General features: G+C 42.4%; 1 protein-coding gene across 7 annotated transcripts in view; it reads left to right on the top strand.

Moving 5' to 3' along the window:
- The window catches only part of TANC1 (tetratricopeptide repeat, ankyrin repeat and coiled-coil containing 1), a 252,861-nt gene that overhangs the window by 147,878 nt on the left and 85,281 nt on the right, over positions 1-19,702 (top strand). For all 7 annotated transcript variants that reach the window (XM_070799215.1, XM_070799225.1, XM_070799235.1 and 4 more), the window contains exon 5: positions 10,006-10,110. In XM_070799215.1, coding sequence (XP_070655316.1) covers positions 10,006-10,110 — 105 coding nt within the window. The remainder of the gene's footprint in view (positions 1-10,005; positions 10,111-19,702) is intronic.

Raw genomic sequence — 19,702 nt, 5'->3', positions numbered from 1 at the left:
TGTGGACCTGCCTGGGTCACACATGGGCCAGAGTATTTCTGTGATAGTTCTTTTCAGTCCTCATACTTCAAATACCATGAATTCACCACTGAAGAGAGATTTCCAACAGCCATAGTACCAATTAACGAAGTCAGTGATTTAAGCTGTGTGAAAGTCCATTTCTGACCGTCAGTGTGCTAATTACCATGGTGCTGGTTGCTGATAAGGACAGCTAGCTGACCGACTAGGACTTGCGGTGACCTTAGCTGTTGTGTGTGTGGCCTTTGATTAGAAGCTAGTTAACTACTCCAGGAGTCTGTATTATAGATTAAGACAATTAATTGACCTCAGGCAGGAGATTAAAGCCAACAGACACACATTTATATTGCACTGTTTATGTTGAAGTGTTTTGAAATAAAATTCAGATGATGTGATAAAGACTCTTGTCCCCTCAACTGAGGGCTTTGGGGGAGTCCTGTCACATCTTATTGTCACCTCATGCCTGGCACAGTGGTTGTGCAACAGATACTTGTTGAGTAAATAGGTTGCTGCTATTGCTGCTAAGTCGCTTCAGTCATGTCCGACTCTGTATGACCCCATAGATGGCAGCCCACCAGGCTCCCCTGTCCCTGGGATTCTCCAGGCAAGACCACTGGAGTGGGTTGCCATTTCCTTCTCCAATGCAGGAAAGTGAAAAGGGAAAGTGAAGTCGCTCAGTCGTGTCCAACTCCTAGTGACCCCATAGACTGCAGCCTACCAGGCTCCTCCATCCATGGGGTTTTCCAGGCAAGAGTACTGGAGTGGGTTGCCATTGCCTTCTCTGAGTAAATAGGTGAATCAATACATTTCCATGCTGTAATACACCAGAGCTTCCCTGGTGGCTCAGATGGTAAAGAATCTGCCTGCAGTGCAGAAGACCTGAGTTTGAACCCTGGGTTGGGAAGATCCCATGGAGAAGAGAATGGCAACCCACTGCAGTATTCTTGCCTGGAGAGTTCCATGGACTGAGGAGCCTGGTGGAGTACAGTCCATAGGGTCTCCAAGAGTCTGACATGACTGAGCGATTAAGACTTTCACTTTTCACTTTCATGCTGTAATACATGAAAAGTCAGGTACATTACAAGAACAGTATGGCAGACAAAGTGAGCTGGGAGAAAGTGGGAACGTGGCTCAGGGTGCTTTGTTGAACTGGGAATGTATTATATTCATAATACTATAAACATGCACACTGCAAGCTGAGACTTGCAAATCTTTGCCAACATTTATTTCAAGAATGCTTTATTGAAAGGGGGGTAGCTCCGTTTTGATAGCTTATTTTCCTGCTAGATTTCAGTGCCCTAGTGGCAGTGCACATTCCCATTGCACAGCCCCTGTGCACTGCATGAGTGAATAAAGGCTGTCTACCCATCTCAACGTTGGTATCATTGTTCAGTCCCTAGGTCGTGTCACTCTTACAAAAAAATGTTATTCGAAAGAGAATGGAGGCTTACTAAGAGAGTGTCAGGTAACTGTTGTATTTCATTCACTGTCAGCAGACTGCCCATTTTTTCCCTCTTGCCTTGTGTTTTTTCTTCCTTAGAATGAACAGTCTGAATTTCCACAGACCTCGCTTGTCTTTGGGTCCGATGAGGTTACAGCACTAATAACTCGTTTCACTGACTTGTTGCCCACCTCTCCTTACACAAGGCCCCAGGCCCTTGTTAAAATGTCTCTGGAAGTTTTAGAACATTCCCCAGGGCCACGGCATGTGCTCCTGGCCAGGAAAGTTCCGGATGCCGGGGTAGCTGGCTCTTCTCTCCTGGAGCCCCACATTAGCCCCTGGCACCCAGGTGGCATTCCCTGGAGCTGAGTCCTCTCAGGTAGCAGTTTGGGGTTTTATTTGTAGCCTCTACCCTGCTTCTCATAGGAGAAATCCAATGATAGGATGACACTCTGTGCTTGAAATTGCTGTCCCCTTGGGCCGAGGCTTTCTGACCCAGTCATTTGATCAGCCGGCTCCTTCCTTAAAGGAAGTCCTCCCAAGAGACTCAGCCCCAGTAGGCAGTCCTGCAAGTTCACCTGCCCAGCCTCAACACTGTGCGAAGCAGATGGAGGTAAAGCCAGGTTCCCTCCACTCTGTCGACTTGGGCCAAGTCTTCCCTTTCTCAGTCCCGAAGTGCATTTCTCTCCCCTCCCCCTGCCCCGCCATGATGCTTTCTTGTGGGGGTACAGGAGAGAGAGGGGCCAGACTTTGGAAGCTCAGTATAGGTATTGTGCTCTTTAAAAGTCCAAGACTGTAATTTCAGAGTTTACTGTTTCTTGCTGACTTGATTTATGACATTTGCTTTGGTGATAAAGGCCCCCCTCACCCTCACCCTCTCTGCCCTGCCAAAGAAATGCTCTTCCTCACCCTTTTTATTTTTCTCTTCTTGTTGTGAACATTTCCTAATGTGAGATGAAAACCCAGATCAGGTAAAAGTGACAGGAACCTTTACTGTGAAAGTTCAGGATGCTAAAAAACAAAAGAAAACGAAAATGATTGATAACACAGGAGAGTCACTTTTCATAGTGTCCAGATGTCGTGAAAAAATGTAAGATCTACCTTAAATGCAGTAAGTACCCTCAGGTGTTCTGTGTCCCAAATATGACTTTCAAATATATATATAATTATTTTTAACTGAACCATTCAGAAATGAGAAGTAACCCCTGCCCTTCTCTCTTGCGCTGCCTGGAGATAAAGCCCAGTTTGGTTTATTTCTGCCTTTCCTTTTTTAAAAATATTCCTTATATGGTCGTTTCTAAGCAGCAAAATAGCTGTGTGATTAAAATGTCAAAAGGAGTAGGAAAACTGGCCTCTGGGAAAAGTGTACTTGGAGATTTACATAGAGGCAGGAGAGGGATGGGGAGAAGGCTGTGTTCCAGGTTGTGGACGGAGATGACTGAGGGAGATGCCCCCACCCAACCCCGCTGCCCGCCACTGACGCAAGCCCCTGGACAGTGTAAGGAGCTGGCGGGAGCTCTCCTGTGCAGGCTGCCTACTGGGTGTCTGTGTAACCACTCTGGGGCACATTTCCTGTTTCTCTTCATCCTAAGAGCCCTTTGTCTCTACGTTGGAGAGCCCCCTTTCCTCTGTATCACGGAGCAGAGGATGGGGGGCAGAGGAAGCTGGGGAAATCGAGATGAGAAGAGATCCAGAGCTGTTATGAACTGGGTGTAGTTTATGATCGAGAACAATCCCTGTTCATCATAAACCTTGTAAACTGGACAGACTGGTGCCCCACTCATGGCTGGAGACCCTGCTCAGACCCTGACAGAAGAGAGGCCTTCCTTAGAGGGGCGCCCACAGTGGGCTGTGTTCTGCGTACTTGATACCAAAGTATGGCCCGTGGTTCCCACCATACCTGGTAACCTCATCAGAAGCTGCATCTTAAAGAGCCCCCCATGGTATCCTTATGCCCAGTTAAGCTTGAAAAGTGCTTTACACCAGTGTCTTAGGTGCCCAGGAGTGATAGGGAGGGAAGTCCGCTGCAGCAGGGAAGCACACTAGCTTCTGGATGAGCACCTTTTTAAGCTAATACCTGACAGTCTTGTTTTTCAGAGCCTCTTGTCTTAAACAGGAGCCAGCAAGCTGTGCTTTGTGGGTAATTGTTATTATAGTATTAGATTCTGGTTAATTTGGGGGGATTAACTTGATAGTGCTTGTTTTACATGAAGGGGTGAAGTTATTTTACTTTTTTAGGTAGTTTATGCTTGTGTGTGTGTAGGGCGGGAGTCCACTTGAATACTGGAGTGGGTTGCCATTCCTTTCTCCAGGGGATCTTCCCAACCCAGAGATTGTACCCACATCTCCTGTGTTTCCTGCATTGCAGGCGGACTTGGGAATGTTGAATATGTCATTGTAAACAAAAAGCTGTGGGTAGAAATGTGCTGGGCAGTCGTTTCCCCTGAGTAAGGGTCAGGTGTTAGGGAAATGTGTTTTTCGGTTTTGATCTCTGTTGATGATGGATTTGGCCACTTCATTTAGAAGTTTTCCATTTCAGTGGCATAGAACTCAGTGTCACTGTGGCTTAATAGATGGCAGTTTAGTGTAAGAGCCAGTGATTACAGTGGCTCCTAACTGGTGTGGCCTCTGGTCGTCCCTTCCTGTGGTCAGTCTGGTCAGCTGCCCACATCACAGACCCTGAATGCCCCTTGTCACAGAACACCGTGTGTAATGGAAACAGTAGCTCTTATCTTTCTGGAGGGTATGTACCTCCTATTAACTCTGATTCCTCAAGATTCCTTCTTCAACCTGTTATTGGTGTTTTCTGTTAGAGTAGGATCTTTCCTTGAGTTTCTGATGATTTTAGTTTGTAAGTACAAGGTACTAAAAAGCTGACTAAATGGTAGAGAGGTGTGTGTGTGTGTGTGTGTGTGTGTGTGTGTGTGTGTGTGTGTGTGTGTTTCTGTGTAGGGAAGGCTTTGTGGTAGAGTGATGGGTCAGGGACCCACCATTTCTTTGGGGGCTTGGCTTCAACTGTGATTATGTATAGGTCTTTTCTCCTCCCAGGGAGGAATCTAATCCAGGGATCCCTAACCTGTAGGATATAATGCCAGATGGTCTGAGGTGGGGCTGATGCAATAATAATAAAAATAAGGTGCACAATAAATGTAATGGCACTTGAATCATCTCCAGACCATCTCTCCCAGCCCCACCCCACCCCACCCCCAACCTTGGTCCATGCAAAAATTTTTGTCTTCCACGAAACCTGTCCCTGGTACCAAAAAAGGTTCCTCCTTGGTGTGCAAGCTTGTTGTCAGCATTTTCATAGCAGACAGCTGGGGTAGAGGGTGTGGAGAGATGCATCTGGGTGGGGCCCACCAATCCACATGGAGAATTTTTCTCGATCCCTGATTTAGTGTAGCACTGAAGAGTTGAGCTCTTGAATCTCCAAGGTCTGGGAATTCAGCCTTTCCAGGGAAGACTTCTGCATCCAGGATGAAGGAGGGAATGCTTCCTGGTTTGGGAAACGGTTCTGGAGGGGTCTTACTTGCCTTTCAGTAGATTTCCAACCCACACTTCTGCATTCAACCCTGCCATGCCCCTGCCTTCAGAGGGGTCTGCTGTCTGTGAGGCTGAGCCCTCCCTCCCCCGCACGCCCTTTCCCCTCCCCAATCCTAACCTTTCCTGCTGTGCTCCGTCCATGCTCCTTGGCAGTCTGTTTCCACTTCCGGAAGTTTGGTTTCTTGCCTGTGGTTGTCTTCCTTCCCCCCTGGTCTCTCTTAAATCCCTTTACTGCAGCTTTAATGGTGTTTTGAAAGGGAGTGAGGGCAAACGAGCGTTCATCTGCTGTGTTTAATGGAAAGTGCCCAAAGAGTCTCTAACGAGCAATTGAGGGGGGAGAGAAGAAAACCTCTGAGTTATAAATTTATCCGGTTTTATAGCATTTGAGGTTCAGCTGTTTGTGAAAAGCAATTTAAATAAAAGGATCAGGTTGGAGAACTGTGGTTTATATTCACTTCATATTTCAACTCCTAGTAAAAGAGGAGATCAGAAACAAGGGTGTATGAATAAAAGATTTGCTGAATGTATAGCCAAGACCTAGGGTTGGGTGGTGGAAGGCCCTACTGCCCTGGCCTTTTCTAGGATTGCCTATTTAAGCTAGATTTCCTAGTTTTTATAAGGGCTGAATGGCGATTTAATACACGGGCTTCAAACCTGCACACACCTCAAAACTGTGTGAGTTCCTTCTTTACCGTGTGTTGGCCTTGAGCAAATTGTTTCATAGATTTGAGCCTCAGCTTCCTGACCTAAAAATGGGGGAAATAGTGTTTTTCCTCCAAAGTTATTAGAACTGGATGAATTAATGTATGTAAGCCCTTACCCTTGTGTGGCCACTGACTGCAGTTTTACTGACTTTGTTACATTCTAGGTCTCTTTTCCAGCCTCACTGTTCACTGTGGCAGGCACTGTGCCAAGCCAGGGAGCCAGAGACACTTGACCTCTGCTCTCAGGATATTCCCCTAAGAGCTGAAGCCTCCCTCATTCTTCTTTTAGCTCTGGGGTGTACTGAAGTTTGAGTTGGACAGGGACGGAGACCATCTTTAAACCTAGGTCTGCCCAGCTCTAAACGCTCTGCTCTTTGACAAAACAACAACAACAAAAAAACTAATTGATTTACAATGTTGTGTTAGTTTCTTCTGGACAGCACAGTGAATCAATTCAGAGGCTTTGAACCATTCAGAGGCTCTGCTCTTAACACCATCTCCTTAGTGTTGAATATCTCTTACAGTGAGGGATTGACCTCTGAATAGAACACAGTTACAGGCAAACGGATGGGCACAGATGCTTTCCAAAGGCTCTGGGTGATGTTGAGGTTCATATTCCAACCATTCCTAACAGTCGTTGTTCATCCACGTGCAGGAGAACGTTTTGGAAGGATGTATGGGATAGGTGGATTGCTGGGAAGTAGGTCTCTGTAAGTTATTACTATTCTCCAAGGAGTTAAGGTGAACAGAAACTTACAGGTACTCCATGAGTAGAGCCTGGTTGCTGTTTTGGGTAACTTGAATCATTGGAAAATAATAAAAAAAAGGCTTTAGCTCCCTTGAGTTCTGTAAATGGAGAAGAGTGGATGAAGAGAGAAAGGTGCTCTTGATCTCTTTTACTATAAGGAGTGGTTTGGGAACCCACAGTGTAGAAAATCTCTTGCAGTTGTCCTGGGTCTGTTTCTGCCTGCCCCGTTCAGGTTTTTCCTAGTTGCTGTCTCCTTCACAGCCAAAGCCTTTGACTGTGTGGATCACAATAAACTGTGGAAAATTCTTCAAGAGATGGAAATACCAGACCACCTGATCTGCCTCTTGAGAAATTTGTATGCAGGTCAGGAAGCAACAGTTAGAACTGGACGTGGAACAACAGACTGGTTCCAAATAGGAAAAGGAGTTCGTCAAGGCTGTATATTGTCACCCTGTTTATTTAACTTATATGCAGAGTACATCATGAGAAACGCTGGATTGGAAGAAACACAAGCTGGAATCAAGATTGCCAGGAGAAATATCAATAACCTCAGATATGCAGATGACACCACCCTTATGGAAGAAAGTGAAGAGGAACTCAAAAGCCTCTTGATGAAAGTGAAAGTGGAGAGTGAAAAAGTTGGCTTAAAACTCAACATTCAGAAAACGAAGATCATGGCATCCGGTCCCACCACTTCATGGGAAATAGATGGGGAAACAGTGGAAACAGTGTCAGACTTTATTTTTCTGGGCTCCAAAATCACTACAGATGGTGACTGCAACCATGAAATTAAAAGACACTTACTCCTTGGAAGGAAAGTTATGACCAACCTAGATAGCATATTCAAAAGCAGAGATATTACTTTGCCAACAAAGGTCCGTCTAGTCAAGGCTATGGTTTTTCCTGTGGTCATGTATGGATGTGAGAGTTGGACTGTGAAGAAGGCTGAGCGCCAAAGAATTGATGCTTTTGAACTGTGGTGTTGGAGAAGACTCTTGAGAGTCCCTTGGACTGCAAGAGATCCAACCAGTCCATTCTGAAGGAGATCAGCCCTGGGATTTCTTTGGAAGGAATGATGCTGAAGCTGAAACTCCAGTACTTTGGCCACCTCATGCAAAGAGTTGACTCATTGGAAAAGACTCTGATGCTGGGAGGGATTGGGGGCAGGAGGAGAAGGGGAAGACAGAGGATGAGATGGCTGGATGGCATCACTGACTCGATGGACATGAGTCTCAGTGAACTCTGGGAATTGGTGATGGACAGGGAGGCCTGGCATGCTGCGATTCATGGGGTCGCAAAGAGTCAGACACGACTGAGCGACTGATCTGATCTGATCTGATCACAGCAAATATCTTTGTTTCCCCTCTCCTCCTCAGTCTTTCCCTTCATGCATATTTATATATGGATAGATGTGTATTCTTAATAAAATCTGAATTGTATTTTGTGTACCGTTGTATAGCTGACATTTTCCACTTACTTTCCTTCTGCCCATCCGCAGTAACCATTCCATTTCAACCTTTAAAAACAGTCCTTTTCTGGGACTTCCCTGCCAGTCTAGTGGTTAAGAATCTGCCTTCCAACGCAGGGGAATGCAGGTTCCATCCCAGGTTGGGGAACTAAGATCCCGCATGCCCCAGGGCAGCTAAGCCAGCATGCCACAAGGAAAGATCCCACAGGCCTCCGCTGAGACCCAGTGCAGCCAAATAAATAAATTAATTAAAAAACTCCCTTTCTAACAGGGTTAAATCAATCATGAAGACAGCCATATGGTTAACTACTACTTTAGTCATTTTGGAATCATGATTTCTAAAGTCTGAAATGATATCCTATTTGTGAAGCTCTATAAGCTTCTTTGATCTTGTAGCCTATTTTCGGTTGTGGTACGTTATAACTGGCTGGGAATTAGATTATTTTTATAGTAGTGTAGACACTTTTGCAGTAAACCTTTAGGTGGCAGCATGTCTCACCATAAACCACATTCTGAATAGAATTTCTCAGATGCATGAGACGTTTGACACAGGAGGATTTCAGAATCTGCCTGACTCCCCCGTCAGTGTGCAGTGCGGAGGCTGAGGTCCTGGGAGGGGCCGGGTTGTGTCTGAGGGCTGAACAGGAGAGAGAACTGTAGACCCCTGTCTGTGACTCATCCTCCACCTTCTCTTAGTGATGTGAAATGTTTATTAAAAGCACACTTTAAGTATAAGGCAACCAAGGAAAACAAGAGTCAAGTGGATGATTCTGGACCAAAGTGTCGTGGGATGTTTGAAAGGACTGGACAGAATAGGCAGTGTTTTTTGTGTTTTTTTTTTTAAAGCAGCTTCATTTAGATATAATTCACATACCATACAATCCACTCATTTGAAGTGTACACTGCAGCAGTTTTTAGTATATTCACAAGGTTTTGTGCCATCACCACAACCCAATTTTAGATTAATTTTATCACTCCAGACTCCCTAGCCATCACCCCACAAGCCTGCACATGGTTACCCATGCCCTGGTAACCATTCATACTCTGTTTCTGTAAATTTGCCTCTTCTGGACATTCCATTTGAATGGAATCATATATTATGTGGTCTTTGGGGACTAGCTTCTTTTACTGAGCAAAATATTTTCAGGCTTTGCCCATGTTTAGCATGAATCAGTACTTCCTTTTTATTGCCCCGTGATAAGTATATCACATTTTGTTGTCATCAGTTGATGGACATTTGGCTGTTAATGAGTAATGTTACTAAGAGTATCCATGTACAGATTTTTGTCTGAATGTATATTTACACAGAAGTGGGTTTATTGGACCATATGTGTAACCTTCTTGGAAACTGCCAAGCTGTTTTCCAAAGTGACTGTGCGTGTACATTACCACCAGCAATGTGTGATGGTTTCATGTAGCCTAATTCAGAATTCCAGATTATCTGATGATAAGTTGGGGTTGAAGAGGTGGTGAGAGGGATGATTAACAGGCTCTCTGTGTCCCGAATTGCATGCCGGACTGACTGCTCTGCCTTCCCTCTTCTATGTCAGCTGACAAGAAAGCAGCCGTCTTTTCTGCCCGGCACAATTGCCATGTGTCACCAGGCTGATCAAACGCCTGCGTTCCATGGCTGCGCAGAGCATGTTGATGTTACAGCCTGGCGGCTTATGATCCTTGCCTCCTGACTTTGGGGAGGTACCAGGCAACCTGATCGTCTTGGTCCCAGTTAGAGACAAATTCCAAGTTAAAAAAATCCTTCACCACGAGCCGCCCAGGTCCGAACATGTCAAAATCACTTCCGTGACATATACCAAAGACAGCTGTAGAGGCTGCATAGCAGAAGAGCTGCTTTTGTTTTTGTCAGAGTTTACATTCTGCGAGCCGAGCTTCCACCCATCTCTTTGGCAGCCCAGTCTGGACGTTGCTGCGTCTGTACTGAAATGACCGTGTGTGTGTTCACGGGAGGGGAAGGGGCTGGCTCTTTAGGCATCTCTGGGTTCTGGTAAGGACATGCACTGTACATTCTGAAGCTTTGTTTGCAGCTGGAAAAAATTAGACACACTCAGATCTTTCCCTGCTACAGGTCCTGTCAGGAAGCCCAAGTATGTGGAAAGCCCCAGAGTGCCTGGAGATGCAGTCATAATCCCGTTCCGAGACGTGCCCAAGCCAGCAGAGCCCAGTGAGAATGGTAAGGATATGTTTGCCATGATTTCCCCCCCTAAAGATTTTACACTGTGACACTCCACTTTTGAGGGAAACTTGAGTGCCTCTTGTAGGAATCCTTCGCTAAACTGAATATATCTGGGAAGTGGTTTTCCTTGGGCAGTTAGAGAGATCTGTTTAGCTACTGTGAATTCTTTAGATTGTATACAGTGTAGGAACAATGGTGCATATGCATTGTTTGTGGATTGAGACTTATTTCCCATCAATTTTGACCTCCCCAGTATGGGGGGATATAAAAAGCCAGCCAGCAGACTGTTTCCTATATATATATATATATATATATATATATATATATTTTTTTTTTTTTTAGTTCTCCATCATTTTAGAATATTTTAACAACAGGCTTTGGCTGAAAAGCTGAAACTGTAGCTGGACAAAGCTTATAATACCTAGCTTTCGTAAAAGCACTTGGTAGCTTTTGAAAGCTGCTTATTTTTTTAACATCAAAAGTTTTTCTTTAGAGAATGTTGAAGTAGAGACCAAAAAACCCTCCAAATTGATTAATACCTTTTCATAAAGACACTTTATATTTTGCTTTTTTCCTTCTATCTGAAAATACATGTAACAGACAAAAGCTCTAGCATTTTGTAGATATATTAATAGCACTTTATTTATTTTAATTGAATCAAGAATGGACCTGTTCGTTCCTGTCAGTGGGGGTGTTTCCCCAACTCACAACTCTAAAGTCTTTGTGTGTTTTGAGTTTATATCCTATTTTGCTGCAGAAACACATGATTAAGAATTCTGAGGAATGTGGAGAAGCCTATTGTACCTCCAATATGGACACAAGTTTATGTAGTAATGATGAAAGAGAAAAGTCACCCGTATCTCCACCTTAGAAGAAATGGCATCCTTGTTTCTCTAATTGTGGGTGGGAAAGAGTACAGCTCTCCTTTTATTTTCTGCCACCGTGTGTGCATTTCATGTGTTGGCCAGGGCATGGTGGGGAGTGGGTATGAAGTGTAAAATGTGATAGGAACATGGAGTGGGGTGGTGGTGGTGACAGTAAAGTTAAAAATAAGCTGAGTGAAGGGTTGGCAGAAAATGAAAATCAGAAAGAGGTGTTCGGGGCGGGTGGGGGCCGAGGTGGGACCAGCAGCCCCACCGTTTTTCCTTCTGTCCAGGCATGCAGTCATTTGGCTTCTGTGAGAGACTCACACTAGGATTTGTGCTGGGGAGGGGCAGGGCGCCAGGGGTGTGGTCTTGCAGAGGGGAGGATCCGTGGTGCTGCCTGGTTAGAACAGCCAGAGAACCTACAAACATGAGGACCCTCCTGGTTGTGAATTCACATGTGCCCAGTGTCTGTGGGCTGATCTGTTCTCTCACTTCTATTCTGGGTATCAAAAAGAAAATGGAAACGTGTTCCTCTGAAGTGAATATCAATAATCTGAGTTTGTGAGCTGTCTGCCCATTTCAGACTAAGCCTGCCAACCCCTGCCCTTGTCCCCATTTGCCTGTGGAGTCCTGGTTGGTTACGCCCCTGGCATTTGACTGGTGTAGACTGCCTGATAGGACCCCTTGTTCCATGGGCGGGAGTCCTGTTGAGGTCCTGTCTAGTGTTTAGGACTCCCTCTGGGGTAAGAATGAGGACAAATAGGATTTTTGTTGGGCAAAGAAATGAGGTTATAAATAGTTCCCACTGTCAACTCTTCTCCCCTTGTTCAAGGCAGAATTGACTTTCTTAGGGGAGAAGGTGTTCTTGTGCTTGGCTGCCAGCTGAGCTAAATTCAAGCACAGTGATTGATGTTGCTGGTGTAGCCAGCAGTCTGCAGACACGCTTACTCCTGAGACCCTTGCTCTTGGATTTAGGCTCATCCTTCTCAATGGGGACTGACATTGTGACATACCTGGGCTGCGAATACATACCAGGGATTTCCAGAAGTTTGCCTAGAATTAAGAAGCAGGGTACATTTCCTCTTTTTTTAGGTGTCTGGGAAAGGGATGTAGTTCATGCTTGTGGGCATGTAGTTTTTCATGGGTTGCCATGGTGCTGGTGGGATCCCCATCAGAGTTATCTGTTGGTAGATAAAGAGGTGGTTGCCTAACAAAATTTAGCTTGATAATTAGTAAAGGATGGCATGTTTTGTAATTCCCCACAGACTCCTTTACATTTCTGTGGGGTTAATGAAGTTTGCCATATTAAAGTATAAATTTTATGTCCAGGTCATTGAATCTGGAGCAAACGGAAACTAATTGAGTCTGAGTATTCATCCAAACATGTACAGATGCATGATGAGCTAAATCCTAATTTCTAGGCTTTCAGAGCAGTAGTATCACTGAAGTTTTAATTTAAACCTTGGGCGTATACTTCACATACTTCTTTTGGGCATTTTTTTAAAAAAGTCTCTAAGACACTCTTCTGGATGCTGTCAGTAATAGCATTTTGGTATTCACCAGTCTGACGAACTATTGAAAACAGCCCCTTGTGAAATGCTTTTGAAATTTTTCATGGATTTGTGAAATATCAGGTTATTCCTAGATGTTTGAAATTCCCTTCCCAGACTAAACTGCCTTGCTTTATGGTTGTGTGGCTCCATAAATCCTTGACTCTTAGCTTTCTGAAATTTAAAGTAAAACAAAAACAGTGAGCACTTGAAATTTATTCATTTATTTATAAACAGTTGTATTTGTAATCTGCATATTTTAGCCATCTGGGAAGTGGGAAATATGATATGGCAGGTGAACATTTTTGTTACAAGCAAAGAACCTGTTTATTAAAGTTTACACTAACCTGCAAACCTTTTTATGGAAAGATTCTACTTTATTCAGTATTTTTAAATGTATTGGAAAAACAGCATTTTTTCTTAGTCCTCAAACAAAATATAATCCCCTTTTTCCTGTCAAATGATCCTAATAAGCTTATATATAAAGTAAGTTCTTCACAAATAAGCTTCCTATTATTAGGCCAACATATTGTTTATGGGGAAAATGCCACCCACAGAACAATACCTCTGCTTTAAGGGAAAACTAAAAAAACAGATAAATTAGGGAGGATTATTTAACTGTAATAGGATTCACAGCTATGTTTTTCTTGAATTCGGGGCAGCCATAATCTGTTTAGGTTTGCTTCGATCTATCCTTGCTCCTTGAGCAAGCTTTGATGGGAAAGGGTGAGAAAGTTTTAGTCTTATGAGTCATTATTTGATGAAGATCAATCCAAAATATGATACAACTTTTTTTCTAGCCATCTGGTTAGCAAATAGAACTAACATATGAAACAGAAAAATAATGAAATGCAGAACTATCTTACTGGGAGGAGTGAATCCTTTTTTAGATATATTTCAGTAAATATTGATACCTTACGTTTTTGATGACTATTTTAGACATTCAGAAAGATGTAGAGAATGAAAAAGGTATGAAGAATATGATACCTGTCTAACCACTACTCAGTTTAAGAAAGAAAACATGACTTTTTTTCCTCCTGATTACACTGCTCTTGCTTTCCCAAGAGGCAACATTGCTCCTGCTAATTTAAATTCCGGCTTCTTAGAATGGTGTTGTGCTACTTGACCAATGGTTGAATAAGGTTTTAGCTCGATAGAAGCATAGAAGGGGAAACATCCCTGGTATGTGTGCAGTGGAACAGAGACTAGAGTAGAATAGCCATTCGTTCTGCATTTCTTTGAATAAAAAATTCTTGTGCTGTGAAAAGAATTGTGTTGGATGCTATTTGAGATAGCTTTTCAAGCATAGATCCTTTTCTCTTGGAGCCTTAGAGTCTGGGCAGGGATTAGAGATTTATATATACAGAGTAGCTATAGTATGGGGGCGGAGGAATAGTGTTGACTAATCTAAGCTGTGTGACAAATCCAGTGCAGATGGAGATGCTGTGCCAGGAAAGACTTGCTTGGAGTCCTGTGCATTAAGATTCACCTGTCAGCAAAGTTTAGGATGGAGTGGGGGCAGGAAGGGGACTGCAGTCATAGAGAATGGTTAGAAAATGATTTCAATAGTTACGTGAGAGACTAAGATCTCAAATTATCCATAGAACACGATCAGGAAAGAAGTGAGGGGTAGGAAGATTCCCGAGAGATTGCAAGGACATGGAAGCTGTAAGAGACAAAGATGATGACTTCAGAGTTTTGAGACTACATTAAATGGACACTGGAAGAGAAGTACCTGTCCATTTTGGTTTGAGTTTGGTTTCAGGCGTGTTGAGTTTGAGGTTTGGAAACATCCAGGCAAAGATGTCCTCTGAATAGCTGGAAAAATAAAACTGGGGCTTAAGAGTTCAGGAGGAAACCTGGGTAGCCTTTTGCCTAGAGTGGATGTGATGAGACAAGGTGTATTACACTATGGAAATCAGTCCTGAGTATTCATTGAAAGGACTGAGGCTGAAGCTGAAACTCCAATACTTTGGCCACCTGATGCGAAGAACTGACTCATTAGAAAAGACCCTGATGCTGGGAAAGATTGAAGGTGGGAGGAGACAGGGATGACGACAGAGGATGAGATGGTTGGATCGCATCACCGTCTCAATGGATATGAGTTTGTGTAAGCTCTGGGAGTTAGTGATGGACAGGGAAACCTGGAGTGCTGCAGTCCATGGGGTCTCAAAGAGTTGGACACACAATTGAGCGACTGAACACTAGGAAAAAGGTCACTGAAAGAAGAGCCCTAAAAACCTTTGATATTTTATTCTTGAGCTGTGAATAACATGGAAGAAGCACAGCTTAAAGGGTAGAAAAACCAACAAGACCACACAGTATCCGTAAGTTTCCCTTCTATCTGATGTGAAAGTTGTTCCTTCCTTCCTTGGAGGACAGAATAGGTGCCAAGGTCAAAAATACACAGGAGGCTTCCGGTTCAAGATGGTGGAGTAGAAGGACAGGCATTTACATCCTCCTGCGAGAGCACCAAAGTTGCAACTAGCTGTTGAACAGCCATTGACGGGAGGACACTGGAACCCACCAAAAAAAGATACCCTATGTCCAAAGACAAAGAAGAAGCTGCAGCAAGAGGTAGGAAGAGCGTAATCATGATAAAATCAAATCCCGTATCCACCAGGTGGGTGACACACAGACTGGAGAAAAATGCCAAAGAAGTTCTCACACTATTGTGAAGGTTCTGAACCCAACATCAGGCTTCCCAGCCTGGGGATCCTAAAAAGGGACTGGCAATCCCCAGGGAATATGACCTTAAGGACCAGCAGGATTTGATAATAAGCTTTCCAGAGGACTGAGGGAAATAGAGATGCCAGTCTTGGAGAGCACAAACAAAATTTTGCATGCACTAAGACCCAGAGGAGGGAAGCAGTGACCCCCCAGGAGACTGAACCAAAAACCTGCTAATGTTGGAGGGCCTCCTGTAGAGGTGTGGGTCGGCAGGGGCAGAGGCATGGGTCAGACAGGGGCATTGGAAGGTCCCCCTTGGTGTATACCCTGTTGGTATTAGCCATTAACCCTACCATAGAGCCTGTAGACCCCAGGGCTGGGGAAAAACTCAGTCCAAACAACTACCAGGGAGGGAGCCCAATCCCACTCTTTAGCAGATAATTGGATTAAAGCTTTACTGAGCAAGGCCCTGCCCACCAGAGCAAGACCCAGTTTTCCCCATCTCCAGTGCCTCCCATCAAGAAGCTTACACAAGCCTCCTTAGTCTCCTTTATCAGAGGGCAGACAGAAGCAGCAAGAAGCACAGTCTCACAGCAGCTAAAACAAAAACCGTATTACAGAAAGCTAGTCATGATGAAAAAGAAGGAAGTTATGTCCCAGATGGAGAGACAAGATAAAATCCCAGAGAAACAACTAAATGAAGTAAAGATAGGCAACTCTCTAGAAAAAGAATTCAGAATAATGATAGTGAAGATGATCCAGGATCTTGGGAAAAGAATGGAGGCAAAGATTGAGAAGATGCAAGAAATGTTTACCAAAGGCCTAGAAGAACTAAGGAACAAACAAGCAGAGATGGATCATAAACTAGAAGGCATCAGTAGAAGAATAACTAAGGCAGAAGAACAGATAAATGACCTGGAGAACAGAATGGTGGAAATCACTGCCACAGAACAGAATATAGAAAAAAGAATGAAAAGAAATGAAGACAGCTTAAGAGACCTCTGGGACAGCATTAAATGCACCAACATTCACATTATAGGGGTCCTAGAAGGAGAATAGAGCGAGAAAGGACCTGAGGAAATACTTGAAAATAGCTGAAAAATTTTTAAACATGGGAAAGGAGAAATATTCAACTGAGTCCAGGAAGCACAGAGAGTCCCAGGAAGGATAAACCCAAGGAGGAACACACAGAGACACATAGTCATCAAACTGACAAAAATTAAAGACAGAATATTAAAACAAGGGAAAATGACAAATAACATACAAGAGAACTCCCTTAAGGCTATCAGCTGACTTCTCAACAGAAACTCTGCGTGCCAGAGGAAGTGGCATGATATATGTAAAGTAATGAAAGAACCTACAACCAAGAATACTCTACCCAGCAACACTCTCCTTCAGATTTGATGGAGAAATCAAAAGCTTTCCAGACAAGCAAAAGTTAAGAGAATTCAGCACCACCAAATCAGCTTTAGAACAAATGCTAAAGGACCTTCTCTAGGCAGAAAGCACAAGAGAAGGAAAAGACCTACAGAAAGTAAGCCCAAAATAAGGAAACGGTAATAGGATCATACATATTGATAATTACCTTAAATATAAATAGATTAAATGCACCAACCAAAAGACGTAGACTGAGTGGGTGGATGAAAACATGCAATAACCTGGTGTACGAGACAGCAAAAGAGACGCTGATGTATGGAAGAGTCTTATGGACTCTGTGGGAGAGGGAGAGGGTGGGAAGATTTGGGAGAGTGACATTGAAACATGTAGAATATCATGCGGGAAACGAGTTGCCAGTCCAGGTTCGATGCGGGATACTGGATGCTTGGGGCTGGAGCACTGGGACGACCCAGAGGGATGGTGTGGGGAGGGAGGAGGGAGGAGGGTTCAGGATGGGGAACACATGTATGCCTGTGGCGGATTCATTTTGGTATTTGGCAAAACTAATACAATTATGTAAAGTTTAAAAATAAAATAAAATTAAAAAAAAAAAAGTGAAAAAAAAAAAAAAGAAAACATGTGTACTTACACTTACATCACTCTGCTTGACACCCCCCAAATTGTATGTAATTATTTTATATTGTTAAGCTAGTCATATTCCCATTATGGCTTGCAATTGTAATTATCTTTTATTTTTTGTCTGGCCATTGATTGTGAGAACTGATAAACATTTTTTACTTTTGTGATGATGTAACTATTACTCATTTAATACCATTGTATCATGATTGGTCAACAGAAAAATAATAGACCTCTATCTCACCAAAGCTAGGGTCTAATAGAAAAACCCATATCACTTTTAAAAATCCAGATGTGTATCACAATTATCTTGAAATTTTTTGAAAAATACAAATGCTCAGGTATGCTTTTTTCTCCAGAGCTCCAGATATGTTTCTAGTGAGCAGTTATGTTTAAAAACATCTGGACTGTGTGATTATCTTTTACTTTTATCTAGTTTGTTTCACTTTTCTATTTCATATTCAGTGCTACCATTTCATTTAGTTTATGTTCTCAGTTTCTCCATCTCTTTTTTTTTAATGTTTTCTTAAGCCTTTATCAAGTGTAGTAGAAAAACTTTTGTATAAGTATCTATAATATATATATCTTAGAAAACTTAACGAATTTTTGCCTAAACTAAAAAATTATGATATTTTGATACCATTTGTTTGACTTAGTATGAGTAGAATGCTAGATTTCTAATTAAAAAATAGATATGCAACAAGCAACAGAGGTTTACTGTATAGCATAGGGAACTATAGTCAATATCTTGTAATAACCTATAATGGAAAATAATTTCAAAAATTATGTGTATTTGTATAACTGAATCACCTTGTTGCACACCTGAACCATTGTTTAAGTCAACTATACTTCAGTTAAAAAATATATACATATATACACACACATACACAGGGAAGTCAAAAAAGGAGATGGACCATTAAAAAAAGTTACTGTGCCTAATATGGCCATCTCAGGAGCCTTGGGCAAGTGAATGAGTTTAAGTTGTGGGTATGTGATTAAAAAAATAGAATTGGTGAGGGTAAACCACATCTCTTTTACCCCAAAAGAGTTGAGAAAGTAATGGAAGATCAGAGATCAGTTAGTAGGATGAGGGTATATGCAATTATGATTTTATTTGTTATTTTAAAGAAAGAGAATTTAGTACAGTTCAACATTTAAAGACTGCAAGTGTGGTACATGGACTTCTAGGCATCCCCAAGACCCTTTCAGGGGTCTGTGAAGTCACCGCTCTTTTCATAATAACACTTGATATTTCCATTTCTTTTACATTGATATTTGTGATGGTGCAAGAGCAATTGTTGGTAAAACTTCCAATGCCTTAGCACATGTCAGGGTAGGGGCACCTGCTATTATTCTAGGGCTGCATGTGGGCTTTTTTTTTTTTTTTTTTACCACCACCCACTTGCATCAGAAATAATAGTTAACTGAAAAATGTCCTTGATGAAGCCCCCAAAATGATGAATTTTAAGCCCTGACCCTTGAATACCCACCTTTTAAATATCTGGTGAGATGAAATTGGAAGTCTGCAGAAAGTGTGTCTACTGTGTGCTGAAGTATGATGGCTGTCTGAAGGGAAAGCACATGTGTGATTGAATTGCAAGCTGAACTAGCCATTCAAATAAAAAACGGGGAACATCATTTTTACTTGAAAGTACTCCTGACAAATCTTAGTTACTCCAAATTGGCTAGTTTGCATATATTTTCTCAAAAAGGAACAAAATGAGCATGTCACTTCTATGAAAAAACAAAAAAACAAAAAAAACAACAACACACCTGGCAGGGTTTAGTTCCAGTGACAAAAATTGACCTTTTGAGTGAAAATTAGGTTTGGGGGAATTTGCACCTGTCACAGTGAGTGTGATGGTTTCTCAGGATTTTTCTGTTGAGATCTGTGGTGATGTTAATGAATGTGATATTTTGGTGTTGTATAATAAAATGTGTCAACACTTGCAAGAGCTGCAAAACCAGTATTTTCCAAATGACCCAATACATGGTGTTACAAAATCTTGCATGGGTAAAATCCATTTGAAGCATAAAACACACCATTGGATTTTCTTTTAACAGAGCACAGAAAGTTCATTGATTCAGATTCAGAGTCAACACTGGAACTAACCTTTAAGAAATTGCTACTTGTCAAGTTTTGGGGTGATATCAAAGACGAATATCTGTAATTAACTGGAGAGGTTCCTCCCTTTGCCAAAGAAAGCCCTCTGAAGCCACAGTTCTTCACACGCTTCAACCCAAAGAACCTATCGCAACAGATTGAATCCAGAAGTAGACATTAGAATCCAACTGTCTTCTACTAAATCAGATGTTAAAAAGAATTTGCAAAAATTTAAACAATGCCATTCTTAAGTAACTTTTTAAATTGAAAATATGGTTGTTATTCTAAAAGTGTTATTTGTTAATGTAATTTTTAACTTAAAATGGATTAACATAGATTTTTAAATTCCTAGTTTTAATTTCTAACATGATGAATATCATAGACAT

This window comes from Bos indicus, chromosome 2 (genome assembly GCF_029378745.1).
Source record: "Bos indicus isolate NIAB-ARS_2022 breed Sahiwal x Tharparkar chromosome 2, NIAB-ARS_B.indTharparkar_mat_pri_1.0, whole genome shotgun sequence".
NCBI classification, from domain to species: Eukaryota; Metazoa; Chordata; class Mammalia; order Artiodactyla; family Bovidae; genus Bos; species Bos indicus.
This window is presented reverse-complemented; position numbering and strand designations above follow the sequence as displayed.